This window comes from Octopus bimaculoides, chromosome 25 (genome assembly GCF_046866305.1).
Source record: "Octopus bimaculoides isolate indiv1 chromosome 25, ASM4686630v1, whole genome shotgun sequence".
NCBI lineage: Eukaryota > Metazoa > Mollusca > Cephalopoda > Octopoda > Octopodidae > Octopus > Octopus bimaculoides.
The window spans coordinates 2,215,485-2,240,349 of NC_142952.1; the positions used below are offsets into that span (position 1 = coordinate 2,215,485).

At 38.6% G+C, this 24,865-nt stretch overlaps 1 protein-coding gene across 4 annotated transcripts; it reads left to right on the top strand.

The window, feature by feature from the left end:
• The first annotated feature begins 543 nt into the window (after positions 1 to 543).
• On the top strand, positions 544 to 23,028 carry LOC106883392 (mucosa-associated lymphoid tissue lymphoma translocation protein 1). 4 transcript variants are annotated; one of them, XM_089341908.1, is made up of 18 exons: positions 544 to 600; positions 1,804 to 2,013; positions 3,922 to 4,011; positions 6,458 to 6,614; positions 7,417 to 7,583; positions 10,260 to 10,446; positions 11,458 to 11,546; positions 12,365 to 12,513; positions 13,038 to 13,140; positions 13,726 to 13,857; positions 15,072 to 15,233; positions 16,133 to 16,520; positions 16,819 to 16,893; positions 17,284 to 17,405; positions 18,847 to 19,020; positions 20,498 to 20,655; positions 21,611 to 21,694; positions 22,782 to 23,028. In XM_089341908.1, exons 4-18 carry the CDS (start codon positions 6,466 to 6,468, stop codon positions 22,947 to 22,949), a joined length of 2,307 nt encoding a protein of 768 aa, XP_089198034.1. In that variant the 5' UTR covers positions 544 to 600; positions 1,804 to 2,013; positions 3,922 to 4,011; positions 6,458 to 6,465; the 3' UTR covers positions 22,950 to 23,028. The 4 variants fall into 4 exon arrangements, with proteins under 4 accessions (XP_089198034.1, XP_089198036.1, XP_089198033.1 ...); XM_089341910.1 differs by lacking the exon at positions 1,804 to 2,013 and having other exon boundaries at positions 7,417 to 7,837; positions 9,533 to 10,446; XM_089341907.1 differs by lacking the exon at positions 1,804 to 2,013.
• Positions 23,029 to 24,865: the final 1,837 nt, after the last annotated feature.

Consider the following 24,865-nt stretch of genomic DNA (forward strand, 5'->3'; position numbering starts at 1 on the left):
TCGCCTTACTGGCACTTGTACCGGTGGCACGTGAAAAAACATTCGAGCGAGTTCGTTGCCAGTGCCGCTGGACTGGCTCCTGTGCAGATGGCACGTAAAAAACACCATTTGAGCATGGCTGTTGCCAGTACTGCCTGACTGGCCCTCGTGCCGGTGGCACGTAAAAAGCACCCATTACACTCTCGGAGTGGTCGGCGTTAGAAACTCTGCCAGATCAGATTGGAGCCTGGTGCAGCCATCTGGTTCGCCAGTCCTCAGTCAAATCGTCCAACCCATGGCAACATGGAAAGCGGACGTTAAACGATGATGATGATTACATATAAATTAATGAAGAAATTTCAGACGTGGAAGTAAAATTTGCAGTCAGAGGGTCTCAAAGCAAACTTAGCAAGGACTACAGTATTTCTACATAAGAGAGACTCTTGCTAATGTCAGGGAAATGGCTTCGTGTTAATGCTAAACGAATTAGGTTATCAGGAACATAAACTCTTACGGTTGTTAATGAGTGAGAGAGTCGCTTGCCTTAGTTCCGGTTTCCTAATCACACGGACCTTCTACGTTAGTGGACCATTACGTATCAACACGAGTTACAAAACAGCTGTAAGTATATTGTTTTATAGGTTGTGTATTATGATTTAATATTTTCGTAGTCGTGTTTTATATTTGTATATATATATGAATGTTATGGTCTTGAAAAAAGAAATCGTTGGTGATCGGTATGGATCGTCGGAAATCGTTATTTTGTGTCATAAAAACAATTGTCGCTGGTTGTTATTGTTGTTTAGCCACAGGTCAGCTATAAATAGAGCAAACGTACGATTAGAGACGTTCTTACCATGACAATCGAGTAATGTAGTTTGATTATATGTCTGAAAAGACAGAGCAAAACTCAGAGACATTATTTCGATTTTAATACGATAGTGTGCGACACGAGAGATTTGACTGCTATTTCTAGCAAATTTGAGTGGCCTAACAGGTTCTCCTACGATTCGGATCTCCGCTGGTTTTCCGATGATGAGATTGAACTAACGTTTGCCAGCATGACTTTCAAACAACACTCACGAAATATATTGCTTAAAGATAATATTTTTATTTTCATTCGCTTAAATATTTCTTTAGATTTTTTTGTAAAATCTTAGTCATTTTCAGAGCCTGTAAGACTCAGAAATAAGTTATGTTGTGACCGGGGCCCTATTCCGAATGTTCAAAACAGAGTGGACTCAGTGGAAAGTGCCCACTGGCCCATAGGGTGGTGTTAAATGGAGCGGACCCTTAACTTAAATCTACCACCCTGTAACAGAACCAGGTTTTCCGGATACCTTCCTCGCAGTTTCTGTCAAACTAAATTTCACTCTAAAGAATTTGGTCAACCCACAGCTATTTATCTACAGTAACAAACAGTTGGATCGAATCTCAGTTATTTGACCATCCTGTATTATTTGACCACCCGTTCGTAAATACTATTTTGTTTCATGTTAAAATCATGTCACCAACCGAAATAGCTGCATTAAAGACTATTTCGTATTTGACGGTATATAATACGCAGTTTTTTCTCCCTCAGGAAAATCGTCCTGGGTTCTTTTTATGAATGTGGGCCTCCCACAAACTTTAACACTAAAAACTTTCCACCCTGAATACGTGGTGGTGAAATTGGTGAGGTCAGTCTATTATACCCGTGTGTCTTCTGTGCTGTGGAGGCTGACTGAGAAACATATGCAAATATAAGTTGTTTAACCTTAATCGTAGAAAGCGATTATCAAAAGCATTCAAATAATAAAGATCCCGTTTTCTTTTTCATTTTAGGAATAGATTGAGTATCTCGGATTTATTTAGCTGCTTTTTCTAGTAGATCGAACGATCCCATAGAGATTTCTTCGTCGGTTGGAAGAAATCCCATTTTCTTTTTATAGTTTCAATTAAGTGTTTGTAAACAGGAGATTCAAGTTGCTCTAATGGGACACTAACCTACCTCGTTATATACCTCATTACCAAGCAGACTCCGTTATCAAAATGGTAAATAACAAACATTTAATCGATATATATGAATAATTCATTTTGTTTTTTCGGAATTGTGCCACGGATGTTGATATTTGGAGGGAGGGAAGCATTTTTTGACCCCCGCCTCACTCATTTTCCGTAATTTTTCATCTTTTGACTTTGTTTAGAAAATGTTTCCCGATTTTTGTTTTAAATATCCGAGGTTATGATTCTTCAAAAGTATGTCACAAATCTGAAAAAAATTGTCGAAAAAATTAAAAACTGAAAAAATTACGGAAAAGGGATCAATCCCATCCCAAAGATTTTTTCCAATGCTTATTTGTAATCTATTCCCTTAAAATATACACACCTAAAAAAAAACAACGGTTTTTGGTACACTAGATGATTTCCGATTCTATTCTTTGGAATACTGAGACGGCATTGTTTTAGATCTTTATGAATGATAAAGTATCCTATAATTTGAAAGTGGGATTTCCCGTAAATGACGTAGAATAAGACTTCAAAATTTCCACGTACGAAACGTAGTGTCAAGTAGACGTGCGTTTGTCTGTACGTCTGTGTATACTAGAATCATGTGTGTGTGTGTATATGTATGTATGAATGTATATATGTATGAATGTATATAATCGGATTTGCAATCTATGTGGGTGTCTTTTCAAAACATTGTCTGGTTTAAAAAGCCACACCAGATGCCATGGTAGCTCTAAGGTGCAGGTACAGGAGGTGGTCAAATTCTGCATAAGGAGTAGACGACTACCATGTATATATATATATATATATATATATATATATATATAGATATATACATACAAAATTCAAATAGATTATCATTATCTTAAAAAAAAAAAATAGTGATAAAGTGGCCAGCAAACATAATCCAAAAAGGTAAAATATAAATTTAAAAGTTAGGGTACAATATGTACCTGTTTGCTAGAAAGAAAAGTCAAAACTCTCCAAAACCATGCAACTCTCACTATATACATATATATATATATACATATATACATATGCTCACATACATGCGCGTGCATATCTATATATGTATATGGCAATCTTTATATCCTGCTAAACACAGAACTATTATTAGAACACCATATTGATGTGGAATTCACTTTGAGAGATCCTCTCGTACAGATGTATAATGCTGAGAGCACAGACACATGTTGCCAGTTGAGAACTGTCTGGCAACAGAACTGTGCATATACTTCCTCAGTGGCAGGTGTCCACTTGTCCGGCAGGATATTGCTATTAGATATTAATAGTACTTCTGTCACTAATACATACATACAGACAGACATACACCTATGTGTTTGTTTCAATAAATACTTCATCGTTTGATCATGAAATTTTTGGTGTAAGTTAATTTTAGTTTGAATACCAATCTTTCCTAACTTTATGTTTAGTTTTAACACCCACTTGGATGAAATGTTGAATCGGCCTGCCCCATTTCTAAAATCTTCCATGGTGATATTTAAAAAAAAAAGAAAAAGGCATGTAAAGTTTAATTTAAATTCCAAGCACCTACTAAGAGAGGATTTTGAAAAGCTCAGATTGAAAGCGATAGCATTATAGTCACTAAATCAAAGAAAAGAAAAGAAAAAGATCAAAAGTATGATAATAAGAGTAAATAGAACAGAAGATGGAACAGTTGTCAAGGTAATTGTTTGTTCAATTGGGGAAAAAATGTGGAGTAACTTCCTTTCATGGACTATATAAAGAACAAACGAGTTTTCAATAAAGTAACGATCCCCTATGCAAATGAATAGATTAGTGCAGACGCCTTGACACAGATGTGAAACTAAAACCATAGGGGTAGGGTTACAGTAGCTACCACTACTTCATGAGGAAAGGAAATGGACAGAATTGGGAGTGGGGCCAAAATATAATAAGCAAATTAAAATACACAAAACATTTCTTTCACAGGCACAGCAGTGGAAAGATAGCGGAATGAAGTTTTGAAGCAAAAGAATAAGCAGAACAATTCTAGCCCAAGAGATTCAACAGCTTTGAATGGTATGTTGCCCTTAACACTGATATCTCTCCCAGTCTTTGGTGTGTGTGTGTGTGCTTGTGTGAATGAATGTGTTTGTGTGCATATGTATATGTGTCTGTATACGAATTTGTGTGTGTGTAATTGAGAAAATTATAAGTCAACAAGAAGGGGTGTAGTTGGACATTTTTTAATCACTATAATTGTTTCCATGCAACATATTAATACAAATAGTTGCATAATCAAGTGCCTGTACTCCTGGAGAACTATGTTGCGTGGAAACAATTCTCATCATCATCATCATTGTCGTTTAATGTCTGCTTTCCATGCTGGCATGGGTTGGACGATTTGACTGAGGACTGGCAAACCAGATGGCTGCACCAAGCTCCAATCTGATCTGGCAGAGTTTCTACAGCTGGATGCCCTTCCTAACGCCAACCACTCAGAGAGTGTAGTGGGTGCTTTTATGTGCCACTGGCACGAGGGCCAGTCAGGTGGTACTGGCAATGGCCATGCTCAAATGGTAGTGATTAAAAAATAAAATGTCCAACTGTACCCCTTGTTGATGTCTCCAATTTTATCAATTACAAAACACACACACACACAGATTACCATTAAGTATTAATACTGCTTCTCTAGCTAATGTCTAAGTTGGTTAGCTGAAAGAATCGTTAACATGCTGGACAAAATGCTTGCTCGTCTTTATGTTCTGAGTTCAAATTCTGCTGAGGGTGTCTTTGCCTTTCATCCTTTCAGGGTCCATAAAATAAGTACCAGTTGTGCACTGGAGGTCGATGTAATTGACTTACTTCCCCCCCCCCAAAAAAACTTGCTGCTCATGTGGCAAAATTTGAAACCAATGTCTACCTATCAACCCATCCATCCATCCAGCCACACACACCCATGTCCACACACGCACACACATACATACATACACACACACACACACATGTGAATTTTGGAAAACCCAGATTGATAATGACAGGATTATGATCACTAAAGTAAAAAAGAAAAAAAAACAGGAAAAAATCTCAAAAGAAGGATAGTTATGGTAAATAGAAAAGGGCAAAAATGTTGAGTAAGATCCTTTTGTAAACTATGCATGGCTACAGAAACAAGTAAAAGATTAAAAAAAAAAAATTAATTGTAATTCCTGTTGTATGAAACAGGAATTCGATGATCTTTTGTTTGAGGTATATATATATATATATATATATATACATGGGACTAGTTGTGAAAGAAACAACCTGAGTAAATCCCAAAATAGATTTGGGTGTTCAGTGTGAGCAGGATGAGAAACTACAATAATAGACATGGATATCTTGAGTAAACGGAAGCAATATGAAAATGTGTGAGAAGCATTCACGAAATAGTCTGTTGAATAATCCATCAGGTATGCTAGCAAATGAAGGGGAACATTCCCATCTAATTTCTCCGGTATTATCAAAAGAGAAAGATATATATATATATATATATATATATAGGAGTGGCTGTGTGGGTAAGTAGTTTGCTTCCCAAACACATGGTTCTGGGTTCAGTCTTCTATTATTGCCTCAGGCTGACCAAAGCCTTGCAAGTGGATTTGGTAGAAGGAAACTGAAAGAAGCCTGTTGTATATATATATATATGTATGTATATGTTTGTGTGTCTGTGTTTGTCACCCGACCATTGCTTGACAACTGATGTTGATGTGTTTACGTCTCTGTAACTTAGCGGTTTGACAAAAGAGACCAATAGAATAAGTACTAGGCTTACAAAGACCAAGTCCTGGGGTCGATTTGTCTGACTAAAGGCTGTGCTTCAGCATGGCCACAGTCAAACGACTGAAAAGAATAAAAGAATAAATATATATATATATATAAAACAATTGATAGACATCATCATAATTTAGTGTCTGCTTTCCATGCTGGCATGGGTTGGATGGTTGGATGGTTTGACTGAAAACTGGTAAGCTGTGGAGCTGCACCAGGTTCCCATCTGATTTGACAAGGTTTCTATGGTTGGATGCCCTTCTTCCGAACGCCAACCACTCCAAGAGTGTAGTGGGTACTTTTATGTGCCACCGGCACAGGTGCCATTGATCTGACACCGACAGTGGCCATGGCATCACTTGGCTTGACAGGTCTGCACATGCATGGTGTATCGCCGATACACTTGCTCAAGGTTCTGTACAATGGGACTGAACCCCAAACCATGTGATCATAAACTGAACTTCTTAGCCACACAACCACATGTCCAGGAAGTTCACTGTCATCAACTCACTACAGAATCTACATTACTTTTGTTTTGTTTTGTTTTTTTCAATAAAATAGTTTTTAACTCTGAATGGTGAGCTACTATGAATATAAACTCTCCTCGCAGTGAACCCTCTTTATGATTGAACTTTCTTCAGAGCAAATTAATGGCAATGAACACACAGCCTTGCCTCTGTCTATATCTGTTATGATCTATCTTTTTTCTCTTTTTTAGATAACACCATGGAAAATCATCCAAATCTTACTTTAAGTATTAATAAGATGCCAATGAAAATTTTATCTCCCATCTTGCGTTGCCTTGAATATGAACAAAATGATGATTTCTGGCCACAGTTTGTTCAGTTAGTAACCAGGATCAATTTTCACATCAGGTAATTTCTGTTTTCCAATTTTCTTTCTGTCTTTGATTAATTTTAGTCTGCTTTTCTTGTCTAATAAATGCATTCCCATGTTTGAATTTTTGTTATCTGTCCAAATGAAATGACTTGGTACCATGTCTCTCCAAGATGGATCCATGAAAACAAGTCTGAAGTTCCATGCGATAAAGTGTCTTTTAACAGAATTTAATCAAAAATTATTTAGTAAAATATGTTATTCGCCATTTTCATAATTATAAGATATTATATTTCATATTTCTGTTTGGTTTGCAAGATTCTTGATGTGAATTTATATGATGGAGCTGATTTTGTTGTATCTTTGGAGGGTCATTAAGCCAATAATAAACACATGCACTGGTTTTGTTTCCCTTCTTTTTCGTATTTGTCAGTTGGTTAGCTATTCAACCATTTGGTTAACCTGTCATCAGTCAGTTATGTTTGTCAACCAAATGATTAACCAAACAATTGATTAATTAGTTGCTTAAATAGCTAACCAATTAATGATCAATAAAGAAATGAAGTTGAACCAGTTCATATAGTTATTATTGGCAAAAGTGGCCCTCATGCAAAAACATGCTCTTCATCCCTCCTCAACACATGCCCATACCACCTCACTCTATTCGCCCTTGCCAATGTAATTCTAAAACTAAACAATCACATCACCAAAATCTCAAAGCTACAAGATAATGCAGGATTAATCCCCAAAAATGTGAATAAATAAGCACTACGTTTGACTGAGTAATTTGAATGCTGGAGGGTTTAACAATGTTCTGTTTTTTGTTTTTTTTTCTTCCAGCCAAGGAAAATATAGAGAAATAATCAATAAAGGCAACAGACAAGGAAACACTGTTGCTCAAGAAATGCTTGACTATTTGGTTCCAAAGGGATTTACCATTCATGATCTTTTATTTGTTTTAAATGAACTCAAACTAGAGCCACATGTTAAAGCAATCAGAGATTTTGGTAAGTCTATGTTATGTCTTTTGGGCCTTTCAGTCATTGCACTGTGGTCATGCTGGAGCACTGCCTTGAAAAATTTAGTCAAATCAATCAACTCTAGTGCTTTTTTTTTTAAGTCTGGTACTTTTTCTAGTGATCTCTTTTGCTGAGCTGCTAAGTCTTGAGAATGTAAACACAGCAACACAGGTTGTCAAATGGTGGTGAAGAACAAACACAAACAGAAAGACACACACACACACACAATTGTATTCTACACAGTTGCAAGAGAAATACCTTTTCTAGTGAGACAGTTGCAAGAGAAATACCTAGCCAAGGATAAACCTCTGTACCTGGCTTTCGTTGACATGGAGAAAGCCTTTGACAGGGTCCCCCGATCCCTTATCTGGTGGTCAATGAGGAAACTTGGGATAGAAGAATGGCTAGTGAGAGCTGTGCGAGCCATGTACAGAGATGCGGCCAGTAAGGTGAGGGTTGGAAATGAGTACAGCAATGAATTCCGGGTAGAGGTAGGGGTCCACCAAGGTTCCGTCCTCAGCCCCCTATTATTTACCATAGTCCTCCAGGCAATCACAGAGGAGTTCAAGACAGGTTGCCCCTGGGAGCTCCTCTATGCTGATGACCTTGCCCTAATTGCGGAGTCACTATCAGAACTAGAGGAGAAGTTTCAGGTGTGGAAGCAAGGTCTAGAATTGAAGGGCCTTAGAGTCAACCTAGCTAAAACCAAAATCCTAATAAGTAGGAAGGTAGATAAAACACAAACCCCTTCAGGTAGATGGCCCTGCTCAGTATGTAGAAAAGGAGTAGGTAGTAACTCTATAAGATGTACCCGGTGCAAGCTATGGACACATAAGAGGTGCAGCAACATCAAAGGCAGGTTAACTAGCAAGTTAGTTTTTGTTTGTGGCAGATGTTCAGGTGCAATAAAGACTGCAAACAAACAGGAAACAACTTCTATCTCATTCCAGGGTGAAAAACTAGAGGTAGTCGATAGCTTCCGCTATCTGGGCGACCAAGTTAGTAGTGGGGGTGGGTGCGCTGAAAGTGTAGCTGCTAGAATAAGAATAGCCTGGGCAAAGTTTAGAGAGCTCTTACCCCTGCTGGCGACAAAGGGACTCTCACTCAGAGTAAAAGGCAGACTGTATGACGCATGCGTACGAACAACCATGCTACATGGCAGTGAAACATGGGCTGTAACTGCTGAGGACATACGTAAGCTCGCAAGGAATGAAGCCAGTATGCTCCGTTGGATGTGTAATGTCAATGTGAATACCCGTCAGAGTGTAAGTATCTTGAGAGAAAAGCTGAACATTAGAAGCATCAGTTGTGGCGTGCAAGAGAGACGATTGCGCTGGTATGGACATGTGGTGAGAATGGAGGAGGATAGCTGCGTGAAAAAGTGCCACACCCTAACAGTTGAGGGAACCCGTGGAAGAGGTAGGCCCAGGAAGACCTGGGCTGAGGTGGTGAGGCAAGACCTTCGTACATTGGGCCTCACCGAGGCGATGACTACGGACCGAGACCTTTGGAAATGGGCTGTGCGTGAGAAGACCCGGCAAGCCAAGTAAGATCGTTGCCAGTGCCCCTGGACTGGTTCTTGTGCGGGTGGCACATGAGATGCACCATTTTGAGCGTGGCCGTTGCCAGTACCGCCTGACTGGCTCCTGTAGGATTTTCGAGCGAGATCGTTGCCAGTGCCCCTGGACTGGCTTGTGCGGGTGGCACATAAAAGACACCATTTCGAGCGTGGCCGTTTTCGTGCGGGTGACACGTAAAAGCACCCACTACACTCTCTGAGTGGTTGGCGTTAGGAAGGGCATCCAGCTGTAGAAACTCTGCCAAATCAGACTGGAGCCTGGTGTTGCCATCCGGTTTCACCAGTCCTCAGTCAAATCGTCCAACCCATGCTAGCATGGAAAGCGGACGTTAAACGATGATGATGATGATGATGACAGTTGCTGTTTATCAAATTCATTCAGAAGGCTTTGGTTGGCTCAAGGCTGTAGAAAAAGACACTTGCCTAAGGAGCCATCCTGTGGGACTCAACCTGAAACACATGGTAGCAATGGAAGCTTCTTAACCATACAGTTATGCCTAACTTTTGTTTTTTAAATGTTGTGGTTTTATTGTCTACTTTTTGTTATTTTATAATATACAAGAAAGTGAATTGGCAGACATTAAAGCAACAAAAAAAAGGGGTCAGAGGTTCTTCCCAAGCCATCGGCTCCCAGGGCCAGTTTCCCAGATTCTGTGGTGTATATATTTCTCCCTGAACCTGATGCCAGTCCATTGGAGAGTGACTCATTTGTCAACTGAGTGGACTGGAGTATTGTGAAAGGAGGTGTTTTGCCCAGTCCAGGAATTGAAACCATAATCTTAAGACCAGGAGCCCAAAGCCCTAACTATTAAGCCACGTGCCCCCACACAGTGGCTAAGGGACAGATTAGCCCCCCCCCCCCATACACACTGAACAGGATGCTACTCCATTGTCGGGTTAACTTCCAGGCTATTGGTAGAATTTGTTTAGAGTTAAGTAGATTCAAGCAATGTGAAATGAAGTGTTTTGCTCAAGAATACAATGCATCACACGTGATCTCAGATCAGAGTATCAGGCAAGTGCAGCATCAGATTCTACTCAAATGGTTTTGCTTCTCATCTTTTTCTTTCTTTTCTTCATGACAGCTAATATTCCCTCTGACCCTGTCCGAATTATCGATCAACCAAAGGACCCTGGACAGTTAAAAGAAGGCGACACGCTTCAATTAAGCATCAAAGCAAGAGGTTTTCCCTATCCTCGTTATCAGTGGTTCAGAAACGACGATGCTATTGAAGGTGCTAATCAAGCAGAACTAATTATACCAAATATAAGGTAACTTTATTGTTTTGTTGCTTCTTTTTTTTTTGTGTCTTATAATTTTCAATTAAGTGAATTCTATAAAAGAATATTGTATAATGAATATTATGCAATTTTTCTCATAAAAATCATGGTTAAAATTAGAAATATGTCTAATAAGGTCTGAAATTTTGAGGAAGTGGGTGGGCAATTACACCGATCCCAGTACGTGACTGGGACTTATTTTATCAACCCTCTGATGATGAAGGGCTAAGTTGACCTCAGTGTCATTTGAACTCAAAACACAAAACCAAAAGAAATGCTTTGCAGTATTTCATCTGTCTTTACGTTCTGAGTTCAAATTCCATTGAGGTTGACTTTGCCTTTCAGGGTCAATAAATCATGTACCAGTTGCATACTGAGTGCGATCTTATCGACTGGCCCCCTTCCCTCAAAATTTCAGGCCTTGTGCCTATAGTAGAAAGGATTATTAATAATAATAATGGTTTCAAATTTTGGCACATGGCCAGTGATTTTGCAGGAGTGGGTAAGTCGATTACATCGACCCCTGTTCAATTGTGAGTTCAATTCCTGGCAGCATGTTGTATCCTTGAGCAAGACTTTATTTCACGTTGCTCCAGTCCTCCACTCAGCTGAAAAAAATGTTATACCAGTAATTTAATGGGCCCATCCTTGTTACATTGTGTCTCACTGAATCTCCCTGAGAACTATATCGAGGGTACATGTGCCTGTAGAGTTCCTAACCATTTGCATGAAGGGGTGCTGAAAAGTTCTTGGCTTTAGGTAAAAGAAAATTCCAGAGGATCAGTCAATTATGATTTTATTCAACATCTTCCCCTCTCACACACTTATTGCTATGGTCCTTCATTTTATCTAAGCCCTGTAAAAAGCTCAGAAGGTTGGGACTCCAACCAGGCCTTTCATGATACCCTTAAAGCCAGGAACTTTTTAGTCCCCCACCCCACTTGTTACTATATACTCGTTCTTTCTTGTTTTAAGTTATTTTTTTTATTGTTGTTGATATAGTACCGAACAAGAAGGGAATTATTCATGTAGAGTACATAACAGTCGAAGAAATGTGTTATTGTCCACTTTGATCCCAATTTCAGTCTTTGGTAAGTATAAATTGCCTAATTTAGTAACTAATTTGGTTATATTTGCTTCTTTATTTTATACAGTGTCTATGGCCTTGTTGGTTACTAGTTACAATGGCCTTGTTGGTTACTAGTTACAATGGCCTTGTTGGTTGCTAATCACAATAGCATTATTGATAACTGGTCACAGTAGCCTTGTGAGAAAAAATCTTGAGAAGTACTTGGAAAAAATAGGGGCTGCAATAAGGGTGGAGCACTTGCAGAAAACAGCACTGCTTGGAACCGCTCGAAAAATAAGGGATGTTATCTTAGTTCACTGGTGGTGAACAGCTGGCACCGTAGCACATCTCCAGCCTTAGAAGCTGTGCAAAGAGAATAAAATAATAATGAGAACATTAACAGGAATTCGTTGGAAGAAATTGGGATTGACATGAGGGTAGAACATGCTCAGAAAACTACTTTATCAGGGACAGCCAGGATTTTGAGATTGGTCCTTGGGTGTTAAGTATTGTGGAAAGAAACCCTGTGAGACTTTTGACAACAGGTTGCTGTCTGCTCTCAAGAACTCTCGAGAAGTAAAATGGAAATAATAATAATTATAGTATAGAGATATTATATTTTATCTTTAATCTTTTACTTGTTTCGGTCATTTGACTGCGACCATGCTGGGGCACCACCTTGAAGAATTTTAGTCAAATGAGTCAACTCCGGTCCTTTTTTTCACTTAAGCCTAGTACTTATTCCATTGATCTCTTTTGCTGAACTGCTATTGAAGAAAAATTTTATTTTTGTATTTCTGAAATGAATAAATTGAATTAAAACTATTTTTAATGTTTCAGCTTTCAAAATCACTCAGTTTTCTCCTTCTCAACTGCTACAAGAAGGAGATGTACTAAATTTATGGTGTAATGCCACAAATACTTGTTCACAGTTGACTTATAACTGGTTTAAGGATGGTCAACTGATTGCTACCACACAGGATTACAGGGTAAGTATAAAGGAATGTTACTGGAAGTTATTTTGAATATATATATATATATATATATATATATACATATATATGTAGACAATCTCCTCTGTTGAATCTCTTCCCCACAGCACATCTGCCTAACAACCCCTTCCCCTCCACCTGCCATTCTCCTTTCGCAGTCTTGCATAATTCCCCACCCACTCACTCTGTCCAATCTTTGGTCCCACTTATATTGCACCTTCCTGTAATTTGAGCGTACTTCCCTTCAGTCTCCCTTCTCTCTCTCTCTCTCTCTCTCTCTCTCTCTCTCAACCTTTGATGATTTGCTTTCCTTGAGAAAACTCGTCAAGCCAAGTGAAATCGTAGTCATGGCCAGTGCTGGTGGCACCTAATTGGCACCCACACTGGTGACGCATAAAAGGCACCCACTACACTCTTAGAGTGGTTGGTGTTAGGAAGCAATATTTTTTAGGGGACTCTTAGTGCTCATGCTATCATGTATTAATTAATTAATTAATATTTGATCTTTTTCTTTTGTTTAGAAAGAGAAAACTTCCATTCATGACAGCGGCATATATTGGTGTGAAGTTATTAGCAACCAAGGTTCAATCTCAAGTGAGAAAATAACCATAAATGTTTCAGCAGGTGAGAATTTTAATATGCAGTATTCTCTTTTGTTTTTGTTTTTTTTATTAAATTATATTTGTTGTTATTTGATAACTTCTCTCTGAGTTCAAATTCTGCTGTGGTAGACTTTGCCTCCGAGTTCAAATTCTGAAATTACTGGCCTTGTAACAAAATTTGAAACCAATATTTGTGTTATAAGCAAAATTTAGGAAGGCACATGGCCTAGCGGTTATGGTGTTGCTCTCAAAATTGCTAGGTGAGCAGATCAACACTCCCCTCGATTGAAAGGGGACTGGGAGAATGTGAAATGAAGTGAGATGGTTGTGATCTGTAAACAGTTTTGAGTAGGAACCAGAAAGAGAAGTATGAACACACAATATGTGCATGTGCACACTGAATTTGAAAAATGAAAGAGAAGAATAAAAATGCAATGCGCATGTGAAAATAAAATGAAAGAGGAGAATAAAACAAGTTATATGCTACATTTGACTTCATGATCATGTAGCTTTGCTACAATTTTCTTGTTTTACTATGAGCAAGATATTTAAATTTAAATTCATAAAATTTTTTCATTTATTTTTTAAAACTCTATCATTGTGTCAGATACATTGGAGATTGTAATACAACCCAAGTTCACAATGGTACTCTTGAATGGTTTTGCTTTATTCCTGTGTGAAGCAAAAGGTCCAGCAGAAATTCATTATCAATGGTATAAAGATGACACTATACTCCCAAGTAAGATATTTTAAAAATTATTCTCTTTTAAACAGTTTTTTTTTTAGCTTGCATTTCAATTATTGAAATATTTTCAAATTCTAGATGTGGCCCCGTATTTAGAAAAAGCAGTTTGATGGGGCTGGTTATGCGACACTGGTGTAGGTTACAGCTGTGAACTCACTTTATTTGCTGGGTCTTCTCAGTTACAGCATATCCCCAGAGGTCTCGGTCGTTTGTCATTACCTCTGTGAGGCCCAACGTTCAAAGGTAAAGTGGTTGACATTTGGAAGGGTATCCAGCTGTAAAAACTATGCCAAAACTGACCTTTACCTGCATGAGTACTGTGTAAAAAGCACTCAGTCCATTCCATCGAGTGGTTGGTGTTAAGAAGGGCATCTAGCTGTCCAGCTGTGCTTGAGGAGACCTATTGAGCGAAGTACATCAAAATCAAATGGAAATTGTAGTTGTGATCCCCGTGCCGGTGGCATGTAAAATGCACCATCCAAACGTGGCCGATGCCAGCACCACCTTGACTGGTTTTCATGCCGGTGGCACGTAAAAAGCACCAACTGATTGTGGTCGTTGCTAGCCTCCTCTGGCCCCTGTGCTGGTGGCACATAAAAAGCATCCACTACACTCTCAGAGTATATGTATGTATGCGTAAATTGTGGGGTTTTTTTGGTAAAGGGTAAAAATGGATTTGCCTCATGCAAATCCATTTTTACCTCTGGGAAGAGGTGGGTTATAACATGAGTCTGGCCTCTATCCTTTGACTTGCTCAACACTGGAGGTCCTACATGAAACTTGCACACACTCCACTGGCATAGCTTTCCAGGTTCATTGAGGCTGATGAGCCACTACACTGTGACAAGAACTGAACCTTGTGGTGGACCCCAGTACATGACTGGTACTTTATTTACATGTGACATGTTGAAAAACTTATGAGAAGGAAAGAAGGGGGATGAGTCGAACTGGGGTGCGGTGGGGATGAATCATAAGACCAATTAATGCAGTGATGGTGATGGTGGTGGTAGAGCAGTTAGGCCAGCTGGTTTAAAAAAAAAACCCCACAGACTTCAGTGGTTGGACAGCATGAAAGAGACAGGATTATAAAAATAATTAGTGGAATCCAAATCTGGAATTGAAGTAATTAGGGGTTGTAATTAATGAATATTCATGTATTAACAGCTGTATACAATTTACACAAATACTAATTCCATTTTCCTTTTTAGATGAAAACAAAACAGAATTGAAAATTCATGTGGAGTCAGAATCTTTTAAAGGCATGTATTATTGTGTTGTGTCATGTCTCACTGCGACCCGCACATCGGATTTTGCTTATCTGCAAATTACGAAATCAGTTCCTGAAAATATTTCCAAAGAGGTATGCCAAGGTAAGCCATTTACAATGTTTTCTTTAAATCATATCAACATCAATGTCATCATCATCATCATCATATCCACCATCATAACTGTTACCACCACTGTTGCCACTGCTTCCATCAGCCCTTCATTTCCCATCTTCCTTAAAGTCATGTCCATTCGGAGTTATTAATTTTCTTGAAAACCAGACAAGGGTTGGTGACAGGAAGAGCATCTGGTCATGGAAAATCCGCCACGAAAAATTCCAACTAACCCATGCATACATGGAAATGTGGACGTTAAAATGATGATATACACACACAAAGGGATGCTGAAAAGTTCCTGGCTTTGGATAAAAGAAAGTACAGGAGGATCAGTTAATTATAATTTTATTCAACCTATTCCCCTCTCAGATTCACACACTTATTGCAGTGGTCCTTCAGTTTTTCTAAGCCCTGTAAAAGAACTCAGATGGTTGGGCCTCCAACCAGGCCTTTCGTGATATTCTTAAAGCCAGGAACTTTTCTGCACCAACTCCTCTGTGTGTACATATATATATATATATATATATATATATATATATATATATATATATATGGTAGACGGAAACTGAAAGAAGCCTGTTGTATATATATGTATATATATATATATATATGTATGCATGTGTATATATTTGTGTGTCCAACCCATGCCAGCATGGAAAGCGGACGCTAAATGATGATGATGATGATGATAATGTTGTAGCTTCAAAATTTTGAGGATGTGATTGTTTATTTTTAGATTATTATTGTAAGGTAGGTGTAAAAGTTTGAATTTGGTTAGCTTCACCATAAAACAGGAAGAATATTTTGGCTGGATGGAACCAGTTTCAATTGCTAAAGGGTTAAGAAGCTTTTCTATGTTTTTGTTTTTTCTTTTTTCTCCTTACCAGCCACAGACAAAATCGCTCTTCTAATTGGTAATGAAGACTACAGAAGCGAAAGGAAATTGAAAGCAACTTCAAAGGATGTGAAACTACTTTCAGGCATTTTCGAAAGACTTGGTTTCAAAGTTTTGTCCCTTTTGAACTTGACGCTGACAGAAATGAAAATGGCAGTTTACCATTTTGTCGAACTCCTCAACAACGGTGTGTATGGCGTGTTCTACTATGCAGGACATGGTTTCGAAGTAAGTGGCGATCCTTACTCTTATCTGTTACCTGTCGACGCACCCACAGGTGCAGACATAACCGCCTGTCTGCCTGCACAGAAAATTCACCAGTTGATGTTGGAGAAGAATCCAGCCTTGTGTTGTCTGATTCTTGACATTTGTCGAACCATGTGAGTAGAATTACATTCTCCTGTTTTTCTGTGTCTCTGCTTCATTGATTGTTTTCTGTAGGTTTACCGTCATCAGCAAGGTCATTGTCACCGTCATCACTACCATCACCATCATCATCATCTTTACCTCCATCATCACCACCACCACCACCACCACCACCATCACCATTGAAACCATCATCATCACCATTACTACCACTCCCCTATGATGCTGTCTTTCACTCTTTTTCATCATCATCATCATCATCATCATCAATTTTCCTAATTTATTGCTTCCCTCTTGTTACCTGTTTTTCAGTTGTGAAGAGGCTAAATACTACAGTCTACCATTAGAGATTAAACCTAATACCTCAAGTCTCTACATGTATTCAACGTAAGTGTACTCTTCAAATCATCATCATTTTTCTGTCCACTTTTTCATACTCGCATGGGTTGGATAGAATTTGTTGAGGCAAATTTTCTACAGCTGGATGCCCTTCCTGTCACCAACCCTCCCCTGTTTCCTAGTAAGGTAATATTCCCCCTTCTGGCCACATGTTTTTCCATAGAAAGTCACTACACAAATTATCAGTCATCCAAGGATGACTCGATTGTCCTCATCACTTTCATAGACGAAACATAATGTCTCTGCCTTTTTCTCTTTGCCAATATCACTTTCCTTCTGGCCATCAAGTGCCACTGACCTAAACTTTCTCTTGTTTTCTTGTGTAATTCATCTCATCAATATAAAATATTTAATACTCTGCCTTTCTTTGCATTTCAGCTCTCGAGGACAAAGTGCTTTTGAACCTTTGAATGGCAGAATGGGAAATTTTGTGTATGTCTTAAAAGACTATATCTACTCCGATGACACTGTGGAGACAATGTTCGGGAAAGTACGACGAGGTAAGAGAGGACTTTTCCTTTGCTATTATTACTACAGCTTTTGCTTATATATATATATATATATATATATATATATATATATATATATATATATATATATATATATATATATATATATATATGTGTGTGTGTGTGTGTGTGTGTGTGTGTGTGTATGCATGTATATAAGCATAAATAATGAGCTTTGTACATTTATTTGTGCATTATAGACTTACACTTGTTTCAGATAAATGTTTTGAGTGCATTCGTGGATCAGTTTACTCAATCGATTGAAAATATAGTTGATGATTGTTGCAATACTATCATCACCAAAGTCAAAAAATCAACTCTCTCTCTCTCTCGCTCTCTCTCTCTCTCTCTCTCTATATATATATATATATATATATCAGATATGTATGTGTGTTTGTGTCTCCTTGACTTGACATCGTATGATAGTAGTAAAAGGATTGTCACTGTCATAGATCTTAATGTCATGTCTGGCCATGGGAAAATATTGGAAAGAAGTGAGGTTTGGCAACAAGAATGGTATCTAGTTGCAGAAAATGTGCCTCAATAAACTCCTTCCAACCCATGCATGCTTTGAAAAAAGAATGTTAAAATGAGGATGATGTTGGTAATGATGTATCTGTCTGTCTATATATATATATATTTATATATATTCTTTTACTTGTTTCAGTCATTTGACTGTGGCCATGCTGGAACACCATTTGTAAATTAGGGATTGGTGTAGATAAAATCCAGACTACATATGTTTCATAGCTAGTGGACCCTTGAAAGTAGTAAATTATCTGAACGAAGGGTGGACTGCAAGCTACTCTTCAGGCCAAGGCTATCTGGAATATATAAAATTTACATTGAAGCTTGCAGATTACCCCTCGTTTGAATAATTTACTACTTCTGAGGTCCTGCCAGCTACGAAACATATGTAGTCTAGATTTTATCTACTCCATTCCCTAATTTTTTAATGTTTATTCGCATATACAACAACCCCTGTTGTTAGTCGTGAACTATAAAATTAACTATTTCCAGCTTATCGTACTTTGATACTGGAAAAATTCACAACCTTCTGCACCAATAAACTGTCGTTGTTCCTGAACATTGTTTTTAATATCTTCTATGGATTACTCAAAGCTTACGAACTTCCTACATCTTGATCCTTGAGTCTTACCTTTACATATATATCTATCTGTCTGTCTATCTATCCATCCATCCATCCATCCATCTACATACATATACATATATACGTAATAGGCTTCCACACAGTTTTCATCTACTAAGTTTATTGACAAGATATTGGTTGGCCTGGGGCTAAAGTAGAAGACACTTCTGCAAGGTGCCAGGCAATGGGACTGAACCCAATACTATGTGGTTGTAAAATGGGGTTGTTAACCATTAATCTTTTTTGTTTTTTAGATAATGCTGTTTTTTTCCTTTCTTTTAGCAATTGCCATCAACTCAAAGATACTGCAAGAACAGGGGAAGAGATGTGGGAACCAGAACCCAGAGTTATTCAGCAATTTAGCCAATGTGAACATATCATTAGCAGACCAAATCAACACAACCAACCACACGCAAGAATATAATATACGTTCTGAGCTGTGGATGCAGGCAAATAGTGAGTTACTTCATGTGGCTTTTATTTCATGTGGCTGACATATGATTTAGGCAGAGAAGGAAGGAGAATGGGTTAGTAGGAGGTGATTGTAAAGGATTAAAGCCTCGAATTAAATCTCTCAGGTTGTCAGTGTGCCAGGTGAAATGCTTAGCGGTATTTCGTCTACCTTTATGTTTTGAGTTCAAATTTCGCCAAGGTTGACTTTGCCTTTCATCTTTTTGGTGTTGATAAATTAAGTACTAGTTGCATACTGGGGTCGATCTAATCGACTGGCCCCCTTGCCCCTAAATTTCGGGCCCTGTGCCTAGAGTAGAAAAGAACATTTTACTAAGTTGTGCTCTAATCAAGTTGCAAATCGAAGACCAAAGACATTTTCCAATATATATGTGTGCAAACACACACACACACACACACACACATGTATATCATTATCATCATCATCATTTAGCATCCATTTTCCATGCTGGCATGGATTAGATGGTCTGATTGGAACTGGTAAGCTGGAGAGCTGTACCAGGTTCCAATCTGATTTTGGTATGGTTTCTACAGCTGGATGCCCTTCCTGATGCCAACCACTCCAAGAGTGTGGTGGGTGCCTTTTACATGTTACCGTCACCGGCACTGTCCACACACACACACACACACACATATATATATATTTTAGTTACACACACACACATATATATATATATATATATATATATATATATATATATATATATAAGCACAGGGGTGGCTGTGTGGTATGAAGCTTGCTTTCCAACCCCATTTGTTCAATACCATTGCATGATACCTTGGGCAAGTGTCTTCTACTATAGCCTTGGGTTAGCTAAAGCCTTGTCAGAGGATTTAGTGGAAGGAAACTGAAAGAAGCCCATCGTGTATGTATTTGTATGTGTGTGTTTGTCCCCCCACCATTGCTTAAGAACTGATGTTAGTGTGTTTATGTCCCTGTAACTTAGCATTTCAGCAAAAGAGACTCATGGAATAAGTACTAGGCTTACACAGAATAAATCTTGGGGTTGATTTGCTCGACTAAAGGCAGTGCTCCAGCATGGCTGCAGTCAAATGACTGAAACAAGTAAAAGAAAAAAAGAAAAGAATATATATATATATATATATATATATATATATATATATATATAATGAATTTCTAGTTTTCGACTTGCACATCCACTGACAAAACTTTGATTGGCCAGAGGCTGTAGTAGAAAACTTGCTGAAGGTGTTGTGCTGTAGGATTCAATCTTAGACTGTATGCTTGTGAAATGTGGAGCTGGCCTGGGAATTGAATGCATGATCTCATGGTTGTCAGTGCAACATGCCTTACCACTGGCCCGGCATCTTCACATGCATGCACACACGAAAATGCATGTGTGTGTGTTAGTCAATAATAGGTTTCATTATATTTTCCCTCATGTTCTGTGTTGTGATTAGTTATAATTACAATATTTCTTTTGTCTGTGTTTGTCTCTAGGGTTGCCACGAATGACCTATGTCGATATCAAAGAATTTGGTGCCAAATTAAAAATTGAATTTTCTGCTCAATTTTCCAATGTGATGTCAATAACCGTGACTATTGTGGATTCTGGAACTGTTCCAGATTGCTATGCTTGGATAGCAAACATACCATCAGTAAGTGAACCAAGTCATTGTATTTTATAACCTAACCCTTAATGGGAGTCATCATCATCATCATCATTGTTGTTTACTGTCTGCTTTCCATGCTGGCATGGGTTGGACAGTTTGACTGAGGACTGGCGAGCCAGAAGGCTGCACCAGGCTCCAATCTGATCTGGCAAAGTTTCTACAGCTGGATGCCCTTCCTAACACCAACCATTCTGAGAGTGTAGTGAGTTCCTTTCGAGTGTTCAGCCTCATGGAGGTACTTGTGGGTTCTGAGATGGGGCCTAACAAGTAATGCAGGATGCTGGTTTCCTTTCATATTATGCTGCATCATATCATAGGTTTCCCCAAGGCAAGGCCTTCCTCTCACTGGTCTTGTTGGGTTTGAATTATCATCAGTGCTTCTATAGCTTTCCTTGTTTTCTAGGTAGGCGTGTTGGCCCCATGCAGACCCATTTCAATCCTTGTGTAGAAGTGGTTCATATTAGTCTGGCCCCTATCCTTTGACCTGTTAACCATAGGAAGTTTTACCAGGAGCCTGCTCCCTGCTGGCATAGCTCTCAGGATCATTGAAGTGCACAAGCCATCACTCTGCAACAAAGACTGGACCTTGTGGTTGGTTGCTAAGAATGCCTTGTAGTAATTGTCCCTGCTCTCTGTATAATGAGTTCAAATTCCACCGAGTCCATTCTTTCAGGATTGATTAAAAAAAAATGGTGCCATGCCAAGGCAGTGAATTGGTGGAACTATTGTAGAATTGGATTTGAGATGCTTAAACTCTGTTGTCCAAAAGCGTAAATTACTATTCTTTAAAACAAAAATAAAAGTCACAATAACCTTCATAAGCTTCATATAACAATGGTGTCTTTGAATTTGCAAGAGAACTCTGAAAGCAATAAGAAGGAATCTCAATAATGCAATGTGATATATAGCCGTGACTTTTGTTCTTTATTTCTCTCTGTAGACTTTGACGGCTGATAAAGCTACTGTCCTGCAAGATGACAAGAAGAAAATAAGGATTGTTGTAAAGGACCTTCAAAAATTACAGGTAATTTAATTTTTATTGTTTTGTTTATCATCATCATCATCATCAGCATCATTAAACGTCCGTCTTCCATGCTATCATGGGTGGGATGGTACCTGTCATATTGCTCTAATTCAGTTCTGTTCTGACTGGGTATCGCACTGATATTGGTGACTTTGCCTTGTTTTGTAAACGTATTTGTATTCTGTTAACTTGTACAAACAATAGTTCTTCTAATTTGCATACTGCTTTGTTTTACACATGGATTTTTGGGTTCTTCTTTAATCAACATGTATTTTTGAGTATATATTGCTCACATGTTTACTCCATTATTATTGCTGGGTGGGCCTTCATGTGAATAAGTCTGTATTAAAACATAACAGTACTACAAGAGCTGGCCAGGTTGAAGCCTGCACCAGACTTCTGTGTCTGTTTTGGCAGGATTTTTACAGCTTGATGCCCTTCCTAACACCAAGTCCACTCAGCAGAGTTTTTTCTCTCTGTCTGTCTGTCTTTTTTACTCATGTGAGTTCTAGGTAGCAGGTAATAGTAGAGCTCTACTACTACGGGTCCTTTGAAGACTAAATTCTTATTTTTTTGCTTGTTGCAGTCATTAGACTGTGGCCATGCTGGGGCACAGCCGTGAAGAATTTTAGTTGAACGAATTGACCCCAGGACTTATTTTTTTTTAAGAATGGTTCTTATTCTATCGATCACTTTTGCTGAACTGCTAAGTTATAGGGGATGTAAAGACAGTCAGTATCAGTCAGTAATTGGAGCAAACACAGACAGACACAAAGACACACACACATGACAGGCTTCTTTCAGTTTCTGTCTACCATATTCCCTCACGAGGCTTCGGTTCACCTGAGGCCATAGTAGAAGACACTCGCCCAAAGTGCCACACAGTGGAACCTAACCTAGAACTATACAGTTAGGAACCAAACTTCTTACCACATGGCCACACCTCCACCAACAAGCAATAATTATATTCAAATGGAAATAATATTAACCAATGTTTTTATTGCTGTCCTCAATGAAATATTACTAAATTTCTAATATTTTTTAAAATTTCTTTCTTTCTATTTCTTTTTTTTTTTTTTTTTTGCAGGAAGAAATGCTTGCAATAATTAGATTTGTATACACAGATGAATCAGGAAACAGTAGGTGTAGGGTAGAAGATTTACATTTGGATTTTCCATTGGCTGCGAATCTAGAATTATGTAAACTATCCACTGAGTTGTTGGAAATGAATTGCATTCAAAAAAAAATGTCATGAAGGACATAGTTTGTGCATCAGATTTATATTTTTGTTAATATCATATTTCCTGAAATTATCATTAAAAATAAAGATTTTTGATATTGAGTTTTCCATGCTTGCGGGGGTTGGATGGAATTTGTTGCGGTGGATTTCCTATGGCTTGATGCCTTCTTGTTGTTGTCAACCCTCGCCTGTCTCCATGGAAGATTGGAAGCAAAGGACACCGCTTGTATGATGGTGGCACTTGTTTACAACCATCATGTGCTATCGAGACAGAGAGACAGTAAAACACATGTGCGTGCACACACACACATACACAGACAACACACACATACTCAAACTGAAATTCTGTCCACTGGACATTTGTCCAGAATCCTTGATCCCCCCGCCACCCCACCCAAGACTCAATTCCATGGACCATTTACAAAAAGCAAACACTTATACAACAGTCAGCTATATATTGTGATTTGGGGCATTAATCATATGTGACTGGCCTTTATACAAGGTTTCTTGGCATGGTGCTGCTACATCATAAATGTTTGTGTCTCCTTCAAGCTGAGCAGAACTTCAGTATCCCAAACAGTCATGCGTGCGCTGACGTACGTCCATCTTTTAACCGGTAGCGACTTAGTGAAAGATGTAAGCAATGTCTTTCCACCCACAGCTCTCTCAATTGATTTCAAATTACTTTTTTAAGCGACTTATCGAAGGGAAATAACTCCATGAAAAATATTCAAGTTAACATTATTTTACGCAAACAGAATGTTTTCCGTTGCTTGTACTCTCTAGGTACAAGGTTCTAAATTTTGGGGGAGGGGACCAGTCGATTAGATCGTCCTCGGTACTTAATTTATCGACCCCGAAAGGATGAAAGGCAAAGTCGACCTCGGCGGAATTTGAACTCAGAACGTAAAGACAGACGAAATACCGCTAAGCACTTCGCCCGGCTTCTGCCAGCTCGTCGCCTTGCCACATTATAAATAATAACAAAAACACTCAGAGAGCGCAAACCTCCGTCAAGGAAACATCATTGTCCTCTCAATGATTAACCGGAGATGTTTTTTAAAACGAGAATATCTGAAATAAACTCGACTGCTCTCAGAAATTATGTAAAAAAAAAACAAAAGTTTCATTCGAATCCATCCAGCGGTTCTTGAGATACCTTGTCCACAGACAAACAACCGAACAAACACGACTAAAAACAATACCCCCGCCTTCGATAAGGCGGAGCTAATAATTTCTTCAAATTTCAGCTAAAGGTCAGTAATTTGAGGGGAGGGGTTAAATCGATTATATCAACTCCAGTGCTCAACTGGTACTTATTTTATCGATCTAGAAAGGACGAACGGTAAAGTAGACCGCAACGGAACTTGAACTCAGAACATAAAGCCGAACGAAATGCCGTTGAGCATTTAGTCCGGCGTGCTAATGATTCTGTCAGCTCGCCGCCTTGTTCATACCGTAACAATCCTTTCTACAAGAGGCACAAGACCTGAAATTTTTGTGGGACGGGGTACATCGCTCCTAGTATATGTCTGGTATTTATTTATTCGACCTCGAAAGGAAAGAAGACAAAGTCAACCTCGGCGGGATTTGAACCTAAAAGACGGGCGAAATGTATGTCCCTTTACTAAGTTATCTCCCCCTTAATTTTTATTTATTTTTTAAATATCCCTAAGCTGAACAATTACCGGCATATGCCTTTAAATCAAGGGCATGAGCGAGACCATCGGCTTTCTTCTGTCGTCTACAGACAGTTGTATTAGTTCCCGAATTGAGAACATATTTACCTTCGCTAAGAGTTCAACAAAAAAACCGATCCAAGGGAAACTACTCTGAATATCTACGGAACATTTCTTCGTGCGTTCTCAACGGCGTAGCTGCACTGTGTTGCGGCTTGGGGAAGCCCTTGAGTTTACCGGCCTCTCGCCTTC

What these genes read in the sequence shown, in the direction of transcription:
- LOC106883392 (XM_089341908.1), top strand. Translation starts at nt 6,466, where the DNA reads ATGGAAAATCATCCAAATCTTACTTTAAGTATTAATAAGATGCCAATG. An exon ending in GTTCGGGAAAGTACGACGAG is followed by an intron (nt 17,406 to 18,846) that starts GTAAGAGAGGAC and finishes CCTTTCTTTTAG; the next exon opens with CAATTGCCATCAACTCAAAG. An exon ending in AGGACCTTCAAAAATTACAG is followed by an intron (nt 21,695 to 22,781) that starts GTAATTTAATTT and finishes TTTTTTTTGCAG; the next exon opens with GAAGAAATGCTTGCAATAAT.